Source organism: Schistocerca piceifrons, chromosome 11 (genome assembly GCF_021461385.2).
Source record: "Schistocerca piceifrons isolate TAMUIC-IGC-003096 chromosome 11, iqSchPice1.1, whole genome shotgun sequence".
NCBI lineage: Eukaryota > Metazoa > Arthropoda > Insecta > Orthoptera > Acrididae > Schistocerca > Schistocerca piceifrons.
In genome coordinates, this window is record NC_060148.1 from 168,008,055 (window position 1) to 168,024,264 (window position 16,210).

General features: G+C 38.1%; 1 protein-coding gene across 1 annotated transcript; it reads left to right on the forward strand.

The window, feature by feature from the left end:
- Positions 1-581: 581 nt before the first annotated feature.
- On the forward strand, positions 582-1,130 carry LOC124719866 (piggyBac transposable element-derived protein 4-like). Its single transcript, XM_047245049.1, has one exon. It carries the CDS (start codon positions 582-584, stop codon positions 1,128-1,130), a length of 549 nt encoding a protein of 182 aa, XP_047101005.1.
- The last annotated feature ends 15,080 nt before the right edge of the window (positions 1,131-16,210 follow it).

Below are 16,210 nucleotides of genomic sequence, written 5' to 3' on the forward strand. Positions count from 1 at the left end.
AGACGCATTGGTGCATAAACAAAAATCCTTCTTCATGTCTGGTTGAGATCAAATTAGCATTTAGCACATTCGCTGCAGCTGATGCTTATACAGCTGTGCACTCGTATTAGTACAAGCAACCAACGAAATATCATGTAAAGTTTTCCTGTCTGCAGTTGTGTGTTTTTTTCTTTAGCTGTCTGTGTTGTGCATCGTTTACAATGGCGGCAAATCAACCGACACCGGGGCCTTCTAACCAAAAAAAAGAGTAGGAAGAGTGAACAAAGTACTGACCATGAGTTACTGAATGTGTTAGAAGATAGTGTTGAGTTCAGAGCGGACGGACCAGAGGAGGGTGGCTGGAATTTGGAGATTGCAGAAATATACCATAGTGATGACAGTGTGGAAGCAGAACTGTCAAATATGTTTCACAACAGTTCGGAACGGATGACAATGACGAGGAAATCGCCAACGATAAAGAACTCGCACTCACAGAAGTAAGCAAACCAGGTGGGAGTTGGCATGAAGAACCACATGGGATGCAATATCATCCGTTTACAAAAGCAGAATGTTTGCAGATAAATCCTGCTGGCATTACGCCAATGGGTTTCTTTAGGCTGCTGGTTACAGATGGAATACTGCAGCTCGTAGTTGATGAAACAAACGGTAACACACGCAACATATTTGCGAGCGAAAATACAAAAGAGGGTTCTGGGATTAGTAATTGCAAACCTGTAAGCATAGGAGAAATACTAGTCTTCCTGTGTATTTCATTACATATGGGTAATGTCAAATATGCCCGATTGGAAGACTACTGGAAGAAAGACCCGCTGTTCGAAAATAGAGGAATAGCAATGAGTATGGGCAGAGAGAGATATTTGTTCATCTTACGCTCACTGCATTTTACAAAAAATCCAGAGTCAGGAGACCCGAAACCAGATGATCGACTACATAAGGTATGCCCTATATTGAATTATTTTAATAATCAGGCGTATTATACAGGTAGGGATCTATCTTTAGATGAATCAATGATTCTTTGGAGGGGACAATTGTCATTTAGACAATATATAAAGAACAAAAGGAATAAATATGGCATCAAATTGTACATGCTAAATAATCCACACAGTTTTGTAAATGGGGATGCATGGTGATATGGGGGAAAAGGGGCATGCTCAAAAGATAGTATTACATCTTTTGGAAGAGAAGCTGTATATTAGCTATTACGTTTACACGGACAATTTTTAAAATAGCTTTGCTTTAAGTAAAACCCTGTTGAATGCAAAAACACATTGCACCGGGACACTAGGGTAAATAGGGGAAATACCCCTAAAGACGTGGTATGCACAAAACTTGGGAAAGGAGACACTATTGCACGATATTCAGACAGCATAATGATCAGCAAATGGAAGGATAGGTGAGAGGTCTCCTATAGATAGAGAATTAACAACAATAATGGACATGCAAAATAACGGAACACCGTCCCAGTCCACAGGGCAAACACATTTTCAGAAAAGTAGCACAGGATGGATTATGCCTCGAGCGACCCGTAAGGTAACGAACAACACAAAAGTGAATAGTTGTCTTAATCTATGTACAATCCTTGAACATGAGAATAGATACTCAGCTCTAACTCATGTAAACAGTGACAGTGATCATCAAGTGACAATCCGAAAAGACATACCCCAAACAAAACTGTGATAAAACAATCTCATCAAACAAACACAAAGGTACTACAAAAAACAAACACTATAATAACCTAGAAGTTTTCTCAGACAGTTTTGGAAGAGGGTTAGCTATAAAACTGAAAACAGATGATGCAGCAGCAAAGTTCAAAATTCAGGGACTAGTAAAACCAAATGCAAGATTAAGCCAATTTGTTGACAGTGTTGTAGAAGAATGCAAGAATCTATCATCAAATGACTATGCAGTAATTATACAAGGTGCTAATGATGTGTATCACAATGAAACAGTTGCATCAACAAAAGTGCTGAAAGAGTCACTGGGTAGGCTAACACATACCAATGTAATAGTGGCTAAAATACCTCACCGTTATGATCTAATAGAACAATCATGTATGAACAACGAAATTAAAAAAGCAAATAACCTCTATGATTCAGTATGTAAACATTTCAAAAATGTAACAGTGATTGACATGAATGATATTTCAGGCTGCTGCCACACCACAATTGTGCCCCTTAGCAAACTGTGTCACTGTAATAGAGCTTGTCATACAAGCCATGGTCAGCATCTAAATGGGTTAGGAAAGTCACTTCTAAGCAAAAAAATAGTTGGGATTGCAAGAGAAAAATTAAGCTCTGCAAATAAAACAATTCATAGGCTTCAGTTCAAAGATATGGTACAGGGAAACTCCCAGTAGTGGCCAATTCTAACACAAGTTGGATTTGGTCACAACAGTTTGCAAGGGACAGTAAAGATAATGCAACAGAAAAAGCAACAAGTATTCCTCCCAGTAACAAAAATGATTTAATGTTATTTCATGTTAATGTACAATCCCTAAGACATAAAGTTAATGAGTTACAGTACTTGTCAGACAAAATTAACTGTAGCACACTGTGTATTAATGAGCATTGGTTGCATGACTCAGAAATAGATATGTGTGTACCTTATGGCTACATATTAGCCACAAAATATTGTAGAACAAATATTGCACATGGTGGAGTTGCAATCTACATCAAAGAAAACTTAAATCTGCAGCATTCAGTGATAGACCTACACAAACATTGCATTGAAGGTGTATTGGAAGTATCAGCCATAGTACTGCATACCCAAAAAATTATCATTGCTTCTGTGTACCGTACACCAGCCTCTGATGAGGAAGTTCTTATAGAAAAACTAATTTCACTAATCAAATTATTCACTAAACACAAAAATCACAAAATTTTCATTGCAGGTGACTTCAACATAGATATAAGGGAAAGTAGAAAAAATGTAAATGACATGGTTAACAGCCTAAAGGCACTAAACTGTTACTGTATAAATGAAAAACCTACTAGACTAGATGCATGCCTTGACAATGTAATTAGTAATGTAAATCAGGATCAACTAAAGCATGATCTGATCATGACGGGATATGGGTCAGAATGGGCAGTATGAACCCAGAGAGAACTAAACAGTTAGTCACTTTCAGAATACTAAAAGAGAGCAATATTGTACAATTGAAACATGAACTGAAGGTGGTAAATTGGCCAAATACACTACACAATATAAAAAATCTTGATGAATGAAATGAGGAAGGCAGGAAACACTATGTGACCCTTAAGAAGTTGTACAAATATGAAATAAAATCAGCTAAATGTAAAGTAAATGATGAATATATTGCAGGCTCAAAAAATGCCTGTCAAGCAGGTTGGAATATAATAAAAAGTGGAATTAATATGAGCAAACAGGAAGCCACAGTGCCTATAGATTGCAACATCCTTAACGAATATTTTATAAATTGTGCCAGCTATTCTTCTTCTTCTTCTTCTTTTGGTAAAAATAATTCTGATAATATTTCAACTGCTGCAACCCTTCTTAAACAACAAGCACCAGTAACCAAGAAATTCTATTGGTCAAAAATCACCTCCAGCCACATTATCAAATCTATAAAGAAACTTAAAAACTCAAAAACAGAGGACTATTACGGGCTTAGTAACAGTATTGTTAAACACATAGCCACTGCAATCTTAATGCCACTAACACATCTGACGAATCACATACTTGAAGAAGGAATATTCCCTGAATGTCTGAAAATGACAGTAACACTCCCAATCTACAAGAAAGGTGACAGAAAAATGCTAAACAATTATAGACCTATATCAATAGTTCCCATTATATCAAAAGTAATAGAAAACTGCATAATATCCAAATTTACAATTATTTTGAAAGTAATAAATTATTGAGTAAGAACCAGTTTGGCTTTTGATCTGAACTATCAACAACCAAAGCAGTTGAATGCCTCCTTAGTAATATATATGAAGGATATGAAAACAAGAAACTCACTTGTGCTACACTGTTAGATTTAACAAAGGCCTTCGACTCAGTCACACATGAAATAATGATAAAAAAACTAGAACATTATGGTATTGTAGATAAACCATTACAATTTTTTCAATCATACTTAAGCAATAGGATACAATTAGTAAAAACAAACTATCAAAAGTCAACACCCATGAAAGTAAAGAGAGGAATTCCACAAGGCTCAGTGCTTGGCCCTATCCTTTTCATTGTTTACATCAATGACTTCTCAAATTATATGCCATGCAACAATGTACTGTATGCTGATGATATGACATTAATAACAGATGGAGAATATATGCAAGATGTCATAGATTACAACAAAGTAGTAACTGAAATGAGCAGTGACTGGTGCTTTATCAATAAACAAATTGAAAACTGAAGAAATTTACTTCACCCTGAAACCAACTGAACAGAATATAAAAAATGTCAAGTTACTAGGTTTACATATAGATCAAAAACTTACATTGGACAGACACACAAATTATCTATGTGGCAAACTTGCTATTACACAAGCTGAGACACGTTATCAGTAAAAATCTGCTAATCTCCATGTACTTTGCTTTTTTTCCATTCACAACTGCAATACGGGGTACTTCTTTGGGGCAGCTCATTGGGTTCAAGTGCCATCTTCAAGTGGCAGAAGAAAGCAGTCAGGTGCATTTTATGACTAGCACCAAGACAAAGTTGCAAAAATAATTTTAAAGAACTAAAGATAATGATACTACCTAGTATATACATTTATAATTGTTTAACATATGCTAAAGAGAACATAAAGAGCTTTAATTTAAAATCTGAAGTGCATGTTCATAATACTCGAAATAATAGTAACGTAGACCTACCATACGCAAGGCTGACAGTAACACAAAAGAGCCATAAACACCTTGGCTTGAAATTTTATAACAAACTCCCAAAGGCTGTGAGTGAACTACCAATGAATAAGTTTAATATAACGGAAGGAAACATTCCACGTGGGAAAAATTATATATAAAAACAAAGATGAGGTGACTTACCGAACAAAAGCGCTGGCAGGTCGATAGACACACAAACAAACACAAACATACACACAAAATTCAAGCTTTCGCAACAAACTGTTGCCTCATCAGGAAAGAGGGAAGGAGAGGGGAAGACGAAAGGAAGTGGGTTTTAAGGGAGAGGGTAAGGAGTCATTCCAATCCCGGGAGCGGAAAGACTTACCTTAGGGGGAAAAAAGGACAGGTATACACTCGCACACACGCACATATCCATCCACACATACAGACACCTGTATGGTGTCTGTATGTGTGGATGGATATGTGCGTGTGTGCGAGTGTATACCTGTCCTTTTTTCCCCCTAAGGTAAGTCTTTCCGCTCCCGGGATTGGAATGACTCCTTACCCTCTCCCTTAAAACCCACTTCCTTTCGTCTTCCCCTCTCCTTCCCTCTTTCCTGATGAGGCAACAGTTTGTTGCGAAAGCTTGAATTTTGTGTGTATGTTTGTGTGTCTATCGACCTGCCAACGCTTTTGTTCGGTAAGTCACCTCATCTTTGTTTTTATATATAATGAATAAGTTTAAGCAAACAATAGAAGTGTGGCTCAAATGTACACCATATTACTCACTTGATGAGTTTCAAAACAGTGACACAAAAGAGATATGCTACATGAAACAAAAAACTGCCATATGAATTATACCTATGTGTTCGTGACAGTAATGTACCAACAAAGACTTTTTACATGGATACGTAAGATGTACCATAAATATATCTTGATACTATTGTATAATTAACTGTTATGATTTATTATTATTACTATTGTGAATTAATAATTGTTGTATTATAAATATTACTTTAGCATACATATCTGCTTGCCCTGCACAGGCACAATTATGTACAATAATAATTACTGTAATTTTAAAAAAAATGTATTGAACACACTGACGATGCCAATTGTATGGAAAACCCACTGAAAGGCAAATAAAGATTCTATTCTATTCTATTCTATATTTCCACAGAATATCCTAGTACAATGGGACCTGCGCTGAATGCACACCAGCAAATAGTCTCAAAACTACTGCCAGTTATCAGATATAATAGTTGTTTGTCTGGGGCCAATAGGCAGGACAAGATGATGTATTATTTATGTGAATGAAAGACTATCCGCTGGCCAAAGAAACCATTCTTCCATGTAGTTGACATGCTAATGTTCAACTCCCATTACCCATATAATAAATACTCAGGGCATAAAATGATGTAATATGATTACCGTGTACAAATAATAAAGGAAGTACTTCCACCAATGGATGTTACAAAAGGTGTGTGTAACAAATATGGTAAAGACACACATTGTGCAAAAGCAGGATGCAACTGAAGGGAAGAAGAAAGTTATGATGAAGCACTTTATAATGTGTGCAGAACGGGGCAATTTTAGGGATACACCATACATGTGCATAACATGTCCAAAAAAAAAAACTGGATATTGTTTGAACTGCTGCACAATTACACATCCGTATGTAATGGGATGTCGTATCTTCAGAGGAAGATCTGTTTGCGTTTGATTTGTAAAGTGTTTGTATTTGTTTTATTTGATAGCCAAGTAAAATACTATTACATTGGTTGCTCAGATCATGATGTTTCTGTACAGTATGTGGACTTATTTGTGATTTGCTATAAAACATCTCCTCTACACCTTCCAAACTTATTTGTTATACGGGATTGGGTTTTCATAGCACCACATTGGAGATGAGTCCTGTTCCTTTTTCTCCATGTGATAAATCTATCGGTGTTTTCAGGCTACACCTTTCTCAATGAAGCGGATTTATCGCTTATTTGAATTGCATTTTCTTTCCACTTTGCAATAAAATCAATAAATCAGGGGCATTGTTAGAAATGTTTGCAATAAATGCATATGACACTTATAAGTGCCAGACAGCATGCAGCATTTATCACACGATCGGCATGCAGCTAAAGCGTACTTGTATTACTATATCTAGCACCACCTCTTGCGCAGACCTTATATTCGCTGTCAATATTACGTACGTGCACAACATGAACTTAAACGTTTCGCACGGGTACGATTTCAGCTCTCAGCTCACGTGCGCTCACAAGTGTCTGCCTAGAGCATTAGCAGCCCGCACTGGTGATCGCAGAAAATGTGTTAATAAAATAATGTTCTCGAAATCAGTTTGACATTGCTTGTCCCGTAACCGAGGTCTGTGTTTCTGGAGAAGATTGAGTGAAGCAGGGCTTCACAACATACGTGCTCGCGGAGCAAGCGGTGAGCAGCAAGGCGCGAGCACGCTACCCCCACTACCGGACCAGAGCGGAGAGTGGGGAGAGTCACGTGGAACACACAACAGCTGCCGCAAGTCGATGTAAATCCGCGGCTACCTGCAGGGATATCACTCACGAATTATTACTGTGACAAATGAAACAAATAAAGGAGAATGTACACGTGCCACATAATTTTATTAGCTTAGTGTATGCCTCTACATTCGTATTAATTTGTGAACTGTTACACAATAAAAGGTGTCACTGAAGTGTGGGATTCTCTGTTATCTTGTACTTTTTGCTCTTTACAATTGCATCTATGTTCTTGTGCATCATAAGCGCAGCGTGCAGTTTAAATTTCGATCGGACAATGCGTTTCTCAGGCGCATCTTGTTACATTTCATTGCAGAGAACAGTTATTCACAAACATACACGGAACCGAACATTGATATTATTGTAGCCGCCAGTTTGTGCAAATGAGGAAATCTATCCTGAGGGAAGTGTCTGTAAAATTCCAAAATGTTTTTCTTCTTCTGAAATTTGTCTCTGTATTCTCTGTCACACTGCAGGTCAATAATTTCTAGTTGCAGCTCAGGACGAATCTCTTCAATATTCGCTGAATATGGAGAGAACAGATCAGAATCACTGTCTAGTGCTGTCAGATCTTGAAAGTGTTGATCAAATTCTTCCTTATGGGCAACTAAACTATGTGAATAACGTTCACGGTCTTTGTGAACATCTTGCATGGATGATAATTTAGGAAAATGAGCTAGATTTCCTGTTTCCAGCTGACTCACCCAAAGTGTCAATTTCATTTTAAAAGCTCATATTTGATCTATGAAATGAGTAATTAGCAGATCTTTACCTTGTAGTGAAATGTTCAAAGCATTCAGATGGCTAGTTGAATCTGCTAAGAACGCGAGATCACATTTCCATGAAGGCTCTTTCAATTCAGGAACACACATGTTATTTATTTCCATGGACATATTTATCTCATCTAATAGGCAAAAATTCGATTTAATAATTCGCCACGACTAAGTCAGCAGACCTCGCTGTAATAAGGCAGGCTACCATACTGGCTTTCTACATCCTCAAGAAAGCTTTTAAATTGCCTGTGTTTAGCCCATGCTTCGTTATATAATTGGTTGTACGAACAACAACACCCATCACATTTTTTAGAGTGATACTCTTTGCACATAAGTTTTCCTGGTGGATCACACAGTGAACACCCCTTATTTCATTTGGCACGGTCAGTTTTTGCATTTTCTCCTTCAACAGCGCAACGAAACCTAATTTTTTCCCTGTCATCGCTGGTGCACCGCCTGTAGACACTGAAACTAAAGAATTCCACGACAATCCTATATTTTCAACACTTTCTTCAACACTACTTAAAATATCACCTCCAGTTGTAGTGTTCTTCATGGCTACTACATCGAGGAGCTCCTTCCTCACCTGAAGATCTCTATTAACACCTCTAACAAATATGGAAAGCTGCGCTGTTCCAGTGACATCAACACTTTCGTCCAGAGCTAGACAATACGCCATAAAATCTTTATAGATATTTGCAAGCTGGCTCTGGACGTCGTCTGCCACGTCCTGTATGCGACACATAATGGTCATGTCAGATAACTGTTCAGCTTGAGATGGACACAAATGTTCCGCTGCAATTACCAAACATCTTTTATCAGTGAAGGGACGCAGGGATTTTGCTAAAAACAAAGCAATTTTGTAGCTCACTCTGAGAGCTGCCTCAGTTGATTTTTCTTCGTCATCCAGATCTTCTTCGGATAGCTTCCTTTTAAGTTTAATAACTTCCTGTGCACAATCTGGTCCATCACATTTTCCACTTCCGTAGTCTTTCTCGTGGCACGACATATAATGTAGCTGCAAATTAAATTTCCTAAAAGAATTCAGCATTTTGTGACATACTAAACATTTTGCAACACCATCTTTTTCCGTAAACAGATACAATTCCTCCCAATGGGGGAAGAACTGCAAAAGCATGGTTGGGGTTACACAACGGCGACTTGACATGATTCTTAACCAGCGAAGTGACTGTTAGAGCTGATTGTAGTACTTTTAACGTCACACAGTCAGCGCAAACTCAATAGGCACGCTGCGGTCCTATTCATACGTGCACGCGCATTTCCCCTCCCTCCCTATTCCGCGACTTTGCACCTGCTCGCGAGCATGTGCCTGAGCAGACATGAGTACTCGCGCTCAAAACCGGCCAGTTGTTAAGCCCTGGAGTAAAGCATCACTGTTCATAAGTTGGTTAGGGATGAATTTCCTGAAAAATGAGATTAGGCCTAAGTATGCCTTTAATTGCCTCTTGTTCCGAGTAACAGAACAGTTCCTAATGGCATCAAGATTTTTAGGATCTGACAGCATGCCTTCCAAAGAGTACTCCATGTTCAGAAAAGTGACTCAATACTTGTTCAATAATCAAAGTGAGTGTGGCGACTAAAAGATCATCCACGTATACTGTTACCTTACTCAAAAGTTAGGGCCCTAGCACTTTGCCAAGCACAGAGATAAATACTCCTCCACTTACATTCAGTCCAAACAGTAATACTTGAAATTCGAAGCACGTGCCCCCACATACGAAGGTGATATACTTCCAACTTTCTTCGTGTAGTTTTATTTGCCAATATGAGGACTCGAGATCGATTCTAGAAAGAAATTTAGCATCATGGAATTTCATTAGCTGTTCTTCTAAACTGTCTAGACATGTTTGAACTGGTACAATAATCTTATTAATGTTACATGCATTTAGGACCAAGCGCACCTTGGCATCTGGTTTACTCACAGCCAAAATAGGACTAAAATAAGAGAAAATGATGGTTGTATTATGCCCCACTCAAGGATCCTGTTTATCTCTTTTCTTGCTGCTTCCCTTTTTGTCCATGGTATGAGGTAGAACAAAAAGTTTCATGAGGATATACTTCCATTTTGTACACAAAATCCTTAATGATACCTTGTCTTTTTTCAGATACATGTATCAGTTCCCTAAGTTCCACTAGCTGTTCTTGAGACAAGCACTTTGATTCACTTACTTTTGTGTTTACTGTGTTCACGTTTACCTCTTCTGCTGCCAACTGTTCGTTATTTTATGTGTTGATTTTGGGATTTACCAATTGAACCTCAAAGTTCTGAGTAACTTCAGTTTTATATCTATCATTACTTCCCCTTCTTAGGTCTATTGCAAATAATTGGTTATTTACAGTGAAATTACATTGGCCCTTGCCTATATCAATTTGTACTTGGTATGTGCTAAATGTGTCCATACCAATTAAACAATCAACTATTAATTTCTCTACTATCAAAAAATTGCATTGAACAGAAAATGGGAATGAATGCTTGTATTTATACTTTTTTCGATTTCTGACAGGTCACAGTTTGTACCTTGCAATTTTGCACTGGTAGTGTGGGTATACACTCACGTTTCTTCAGTTCTTAAAAGAATCCCTCTGACATCAAATGGGTTGTAGTATCTGTGTTAAGCACAATGGGTACATCAAGGTCAAATACTTTGGCTTTAATAGTAGCTCGTACCTTGCTCTTTGTCAAGTTTTCCTGTGTACCCTCATTACTTTGATACAGATCATCTTACACATCACTGCCTCGATCGTATCTGATAAAGTGAGTGTTGATCGAGCTCGTGCCCCCACTCTCCTCCCAGGTAACAGAACGGGGGGCCTACGGTGACCAGTTAAAGTTTTCTGATGTCATGGTGGCATCAGTTTCTGGGTTAGGTGTAGCTTCTACTATACGGGTTGTCGATGTCCGATTACACCAATTAGTATCCTGCGAGGCTCTCGACTGAAATTCTCTTTGACCTTTTCGTGTTAATCGGCATAAGTGCACTACTTTTCTGGCCGAATTCCGCTGTCTGTGGATTATTTGGTGGTATGATATTGTTTTGTTTTTGCCAAGTTATCAGTTGACTATTGCCGGTAGCTCGGGCCTGTGCATACTGTACAGGCTGACCATGCTCTACTTGCCGTTGCAGTCGATTTGTTAAATTTTTGCCCATTTCTTTTATATCCATCCCCGAATTTACGGATTTTGCCATTGCCATTGTGATTACTATTACCGTCACCGTAGGTCTGTGTGGGATAAGGTTGCCATCCGTGTTGTACTACAAATCCGTTGTTCGCTTGTTGATCCGTAATTTTCGTGGCACTATCTGCATACTAACCGGCTCGGGTTGTTCTGGTCTCTTTTCGTATTTCAAATCTACTGAGTCCAGTACAGACAGAAAGTATTCAGTGTCACGTTCCGGAATGGTAATGAGGTTTTCCCCTAATGAGGGCGGGAAGCAAGCTTTTTAAAATTTTCAGTACGTCAACTTGAGATACCGGGTTTGTCCCGTATCTGGTTTTATTCACATATTTTTCAAAACAGCCCCTTAAGCTTCCACGTTTGCTACCGAATGGAGCTGGGTCGAATACTTCACGTATGAGCCCCTCTCATAAGGTGTCAGACCAATGTGTATCCAGAAAGGCCCTCTCAAACTGTTCATAGTAGTGGTAACATTCTGCCAGGTCCATAGCCCATAGCAGAATGTCACCTTGTGTGTATCGAAGAACAAATCTAATTTCCTGGGCTTCGGTCCAGGTACGAGGTAAAACATTTTAAAATGCTCTGACAACGGGGTTTGTTCTTTCCCCTTCAGTGGTAAATACGAGAAATTGTCAATGCCATATTGTGGGTAACCAGTGCAACTATATAACTTCTCTAATAGCTTGGGTTTGTTTTCCGTCAAATTTTGTATTGGAATGTCAGTAGTTTTAGCAATACTGCCTCATAATCTTTCCTCTGCTTCCTTTAAACCTGATTCTATTTTAGCTAGAAATTGACTTTCTTTCTCTTTTAGAACTGCTTTTCCCGTACCTACAGAAATTTTGCACTCTGACACTACCTCCTCAGCAAGGTTGCTGCTTTCATCAACCATCCCAGTTTCAGCTTTTTCAGTTATTTCCTTTATATCTGGACATTTCTCATGTCTCTGTTTCTTGGCAAGTTTTGGCTCTTAACTGTTTTACTCTTAGACTTAACTTTTGTACTTCTGTAGGTAAGTTTTTGCAAACATCTTGCAGCTCACTGACTGCGTTCGCCACATTTTTTACCAAAGCATCCACTTGGGATTGCATCTCCTGAATTTGGGAATATGCTTCAGTGAGATTTTGTAACTCACCTGCTAGTTGTTCCTGTTTATAGTCTATCGACAATACTCTTTCTGTTAACATATTTCTATTGTGGGTTGTCAGTAATTATTTCCTGTTTTAGTTGTTTACTATCTCTGTCAACTGCCCGGATAGTTCGTCAGATAATTCAGTGTGTATAGTCTTGCTCACATCACTGAACTGTTGACTAATATTACTCTTGAAACTTTTAAAAGCCTGATTTTGCTGTGCAAACTGTTGTCCTATACCCTTAAGTTGTTGCGTTACACTTTCCTGAAATTCCTGTTGTTTTGTAAACTGTTGTGTTATTTGTGTGTGTCACTAGTAATTACATTGCTTTTATGAACTGTTCCCTGTTCTTGCATTTGCAATGTCGTGAGCAAGCAAAGGAATTTTCACTGCTGTGTCCTTCAAGTTTCACTATTTGAAAAAATGTTTCCTGTTGAGAACTGAGAAATTGTCTCATCGAGGGTCATAAAAAGTGGCATCACGATTAGTTATACTACTGGTGTCATCATTTATTGATAGTGAGATGCCAACCGTACTGTTTTGGTTGCCATCGGCCAGTTCACGAGTTGGCGCATTACCTTCAACTGTTGCCGAGCTCAGATTTCCGACATTTTGGCATATTGCATTTTTTAATGAATTTTCAACAACGCCCATTTCCTTTGACACAATTGTGAATAGTTTCTAACAAAATTATGAATAAAATTTTCTTTTTTTCATAAATTATATTTTGTCTCTATCGGTACTTTTCAATTAAAGTAGGTTTAGCTGCATATTCACTAATGAACTTGATTATTATCTGACAGTTTTATAGAATTTGAAAGACTTGTCTTTCGCTTTAATGACAACTTTGTATAAATTTTCGTCTTTTCTGTAGAAATGCACTGTCCGTAAAGGATATTAATTGGAAGGAAAAGATATTATCTGCTGCCAGAGAGACGGCGCCAAGCGCGGCCGTATAAGCATACAGTGTAGCACCTTCCGACCTTTACTGCTGAAATCAGCATTCCCAGCTCATCTCGTTTGTAACAGCATCTAATTTTAGTTTGCTCCTTCAATGTTTTTATGATTCCAAATCTCACAGACATATAACAAATACAACAAAAGTTTCAGTAGTTTCTTGTAACAATAATATGACTCCTTTATCTAAAAATTTTTACCTCATATTTTGCTCAGTGCCATCCTTTAAACAGTTGCCATTGAATGTGTGTGTTAAATGATGGTAATTGATTAATAATAATTGCTTGAAAAAATTGGAAAAATTGATTGGAGAGAATAGTTGAAAGAGATTTGAAGGTAATTTATGAATCTGCACACAGTCCTGGGTGAACTTTAACCGATACCAATATGAAAAGACCTCCAATATCAATACATTCAAAGTGAATATTCATAATTTGCATTATGTGCGGATTCACATTAATTCCACTGTGTTTAGTCACGATTGTGGCAATGTCGATGCAGGATCGCTCCTCCGGATATCACGTAAATTCTTCTTGTCTCCTCCGAACCTCTTGATGCAGGATCTCGGCAACAAGTGGAATGATGAACAGACAGGAATGGACGTCTTAAATGAGTGAATAAATTTTGATCTTCTAATAATTTTTTGTAACACTTTTAATTTACGGTTGAAATTCACATTTTTAACAATACTGGTATGAAGGATCCAAGCATACGTCTGTACACTACCACTTATCAAAACAAAAGGGTGAAGATAAAGGAATTAATAAACTGAAGAGCATATTTCGTATTTTGTTTCCCACAGATATTTAATGGTGCATCAAAACCTTACCCTTCCTACAAAATAGCTCATTAATTTACTTTTGGTGGTGTCTATATAACCCGTTCAGTTTACATGTAGATTATATATAAGAATAGAAAATAACGAAAAAATAATATGATTCAGTACATGAAAGGTGTCTCATCAACTAGTGATCCAGCAAATAAAATTGAAAGTATACTGGCTGCTACTAAATGTTTAGGTACTGCCTTGCAATGGTTCGACTCTCAAGAAGAAAGTGAACAGTATCAGATATCTGTTCTGAAAGAAAGTGTGTGACTTAGCTGCTCATGAACTGGTAGGCTTGCTTAGACAGAGCAACATTAAGGATACTTTTAAGCATTAATTACATACGTATGTAGTGTACATGCAATAAGAATGTGTATTACATATTTCTTGTTTACTGGGCTGTCACTCATACATTCCCACCATAGTTGTCTTTGTAATGATGAGAGAGATTCATGTTATTACAAATATATGTAATTCATAGTGGTAAATAAAAGTATACAGATGGATTATTTGGATAAACTGGTTTTCCTAAGACCCACGTACTCCAATTAGTTCGAATAATTAACACTCTACTGTATACTGGATCTTTGCTATAGAAGGGCCGGCCGGGGTGGCCGAGCAGTTCTAGGCGCTACAGTCTGGAACTGCGCGACTGCTAAGTTAAGACCTCAGAAGTTAAGTCCCATAGTGATCAGAGCCATTTGAACCATTTTTTTGCTATAGAAGGGCACTGATTTCATTTGCATCGTGAGCCAATAATCTAGAAAAAGTTGGATTTCTTTTTTATGTTTCTATCTATGGCATAGTTTAGACAAAATGTAGGTTTCAGTAATTTAACTGCTGATAAATTCTTTTGTGAGTCGTGTCATGTTTCTCTGAACATCTCAAATTCGCAAATACCAGGCTATTGTTGATAAGTGTTTACTGTGTTTCTTTGCTTTATGTTATTGATAACATACCGCTACTTTGTTAGTGTCCAATCAATTTTTTTCCAGTTCTCCATATCATAACCATGCCACTGGCAAAAAAAAAAAAAAAAATACTATTTAGCACGGTCAGAATTTAAATTAAATCCAGTTGTTACATTATTCCACTCCCCCAAAGGTTTGTTCTAGCAGATATTATTATCTTATCGACTCGACAATTGTGAGATATTTTCTTAGGCAACTCAGTCATTCATTTGCAGACTAGCTTTAATCGATACAATCACGGAGAAGAGACTTCGGGGATGTACAAGAAGACAAGTTATACATTACCAGGCAGAAATAACCACTGAAGGCTATTGCTGTACATCCTGCTGACAACAAACTATGGCCAGTCCTAATATACTCAAACTGATAACTGTGGTAATTAATCCTAGATTACATTACATATGTATAATGGGCGATCTAAAAGTTCCCGTTTGAAGGCCGCACAGTCCAGAATCAGTATGCCAATTGGACAAAATCACTGTGAGCATTAAGGCAATTACCCCACCGACGCATCACGTTCATAATAACCATTCGGTAACACACCATGTACCGCTGTGTGAAGAAGTCTGTAACCGCTCGCCGCATATCCTCGGCCGATAGGAATTGTCGAGCCTTCGAAGCCTCTTTTAAAAGACCAGAGGTGCGAAAATCGCACAGAGAGAGATCGGGACTTTAGAGCGTGTGATCGGGTATCTCCCACTCGAGTTGGCAGACTTACTCCATTACGACATTCGTGACACGTAATCTCGAGTTATTGTGAAGCAGCGGCGTCCCTTGCCACAGCAATTCTCCTTAACTGCCCCACATACACATTCTTCAACCTGGTGTTTGTCCTTTGGCAGCCAAGAAAAGAATAACAGCACGTCGGTCCTATTCGGATGCATTTGGCAATAACGTCACCACGGTTCCCGTTTCTACATTTACCATATGCATGCCTGAAAGATACAGACGCCACACTAATCCTCTGCCTACACATCACTGCCCACACACCCGCACCACAGCCGCACTGTGTCGC

Excerpts from the sequence above, each read along its gene's own strand:
- LOC124719866 (XM_047245049.1), top strand. The coding sequence starts at position 582 with ATGGGTTTCTTTAGGCTGCTGGTTACAGATGGAATACTGCAGCTCGTA.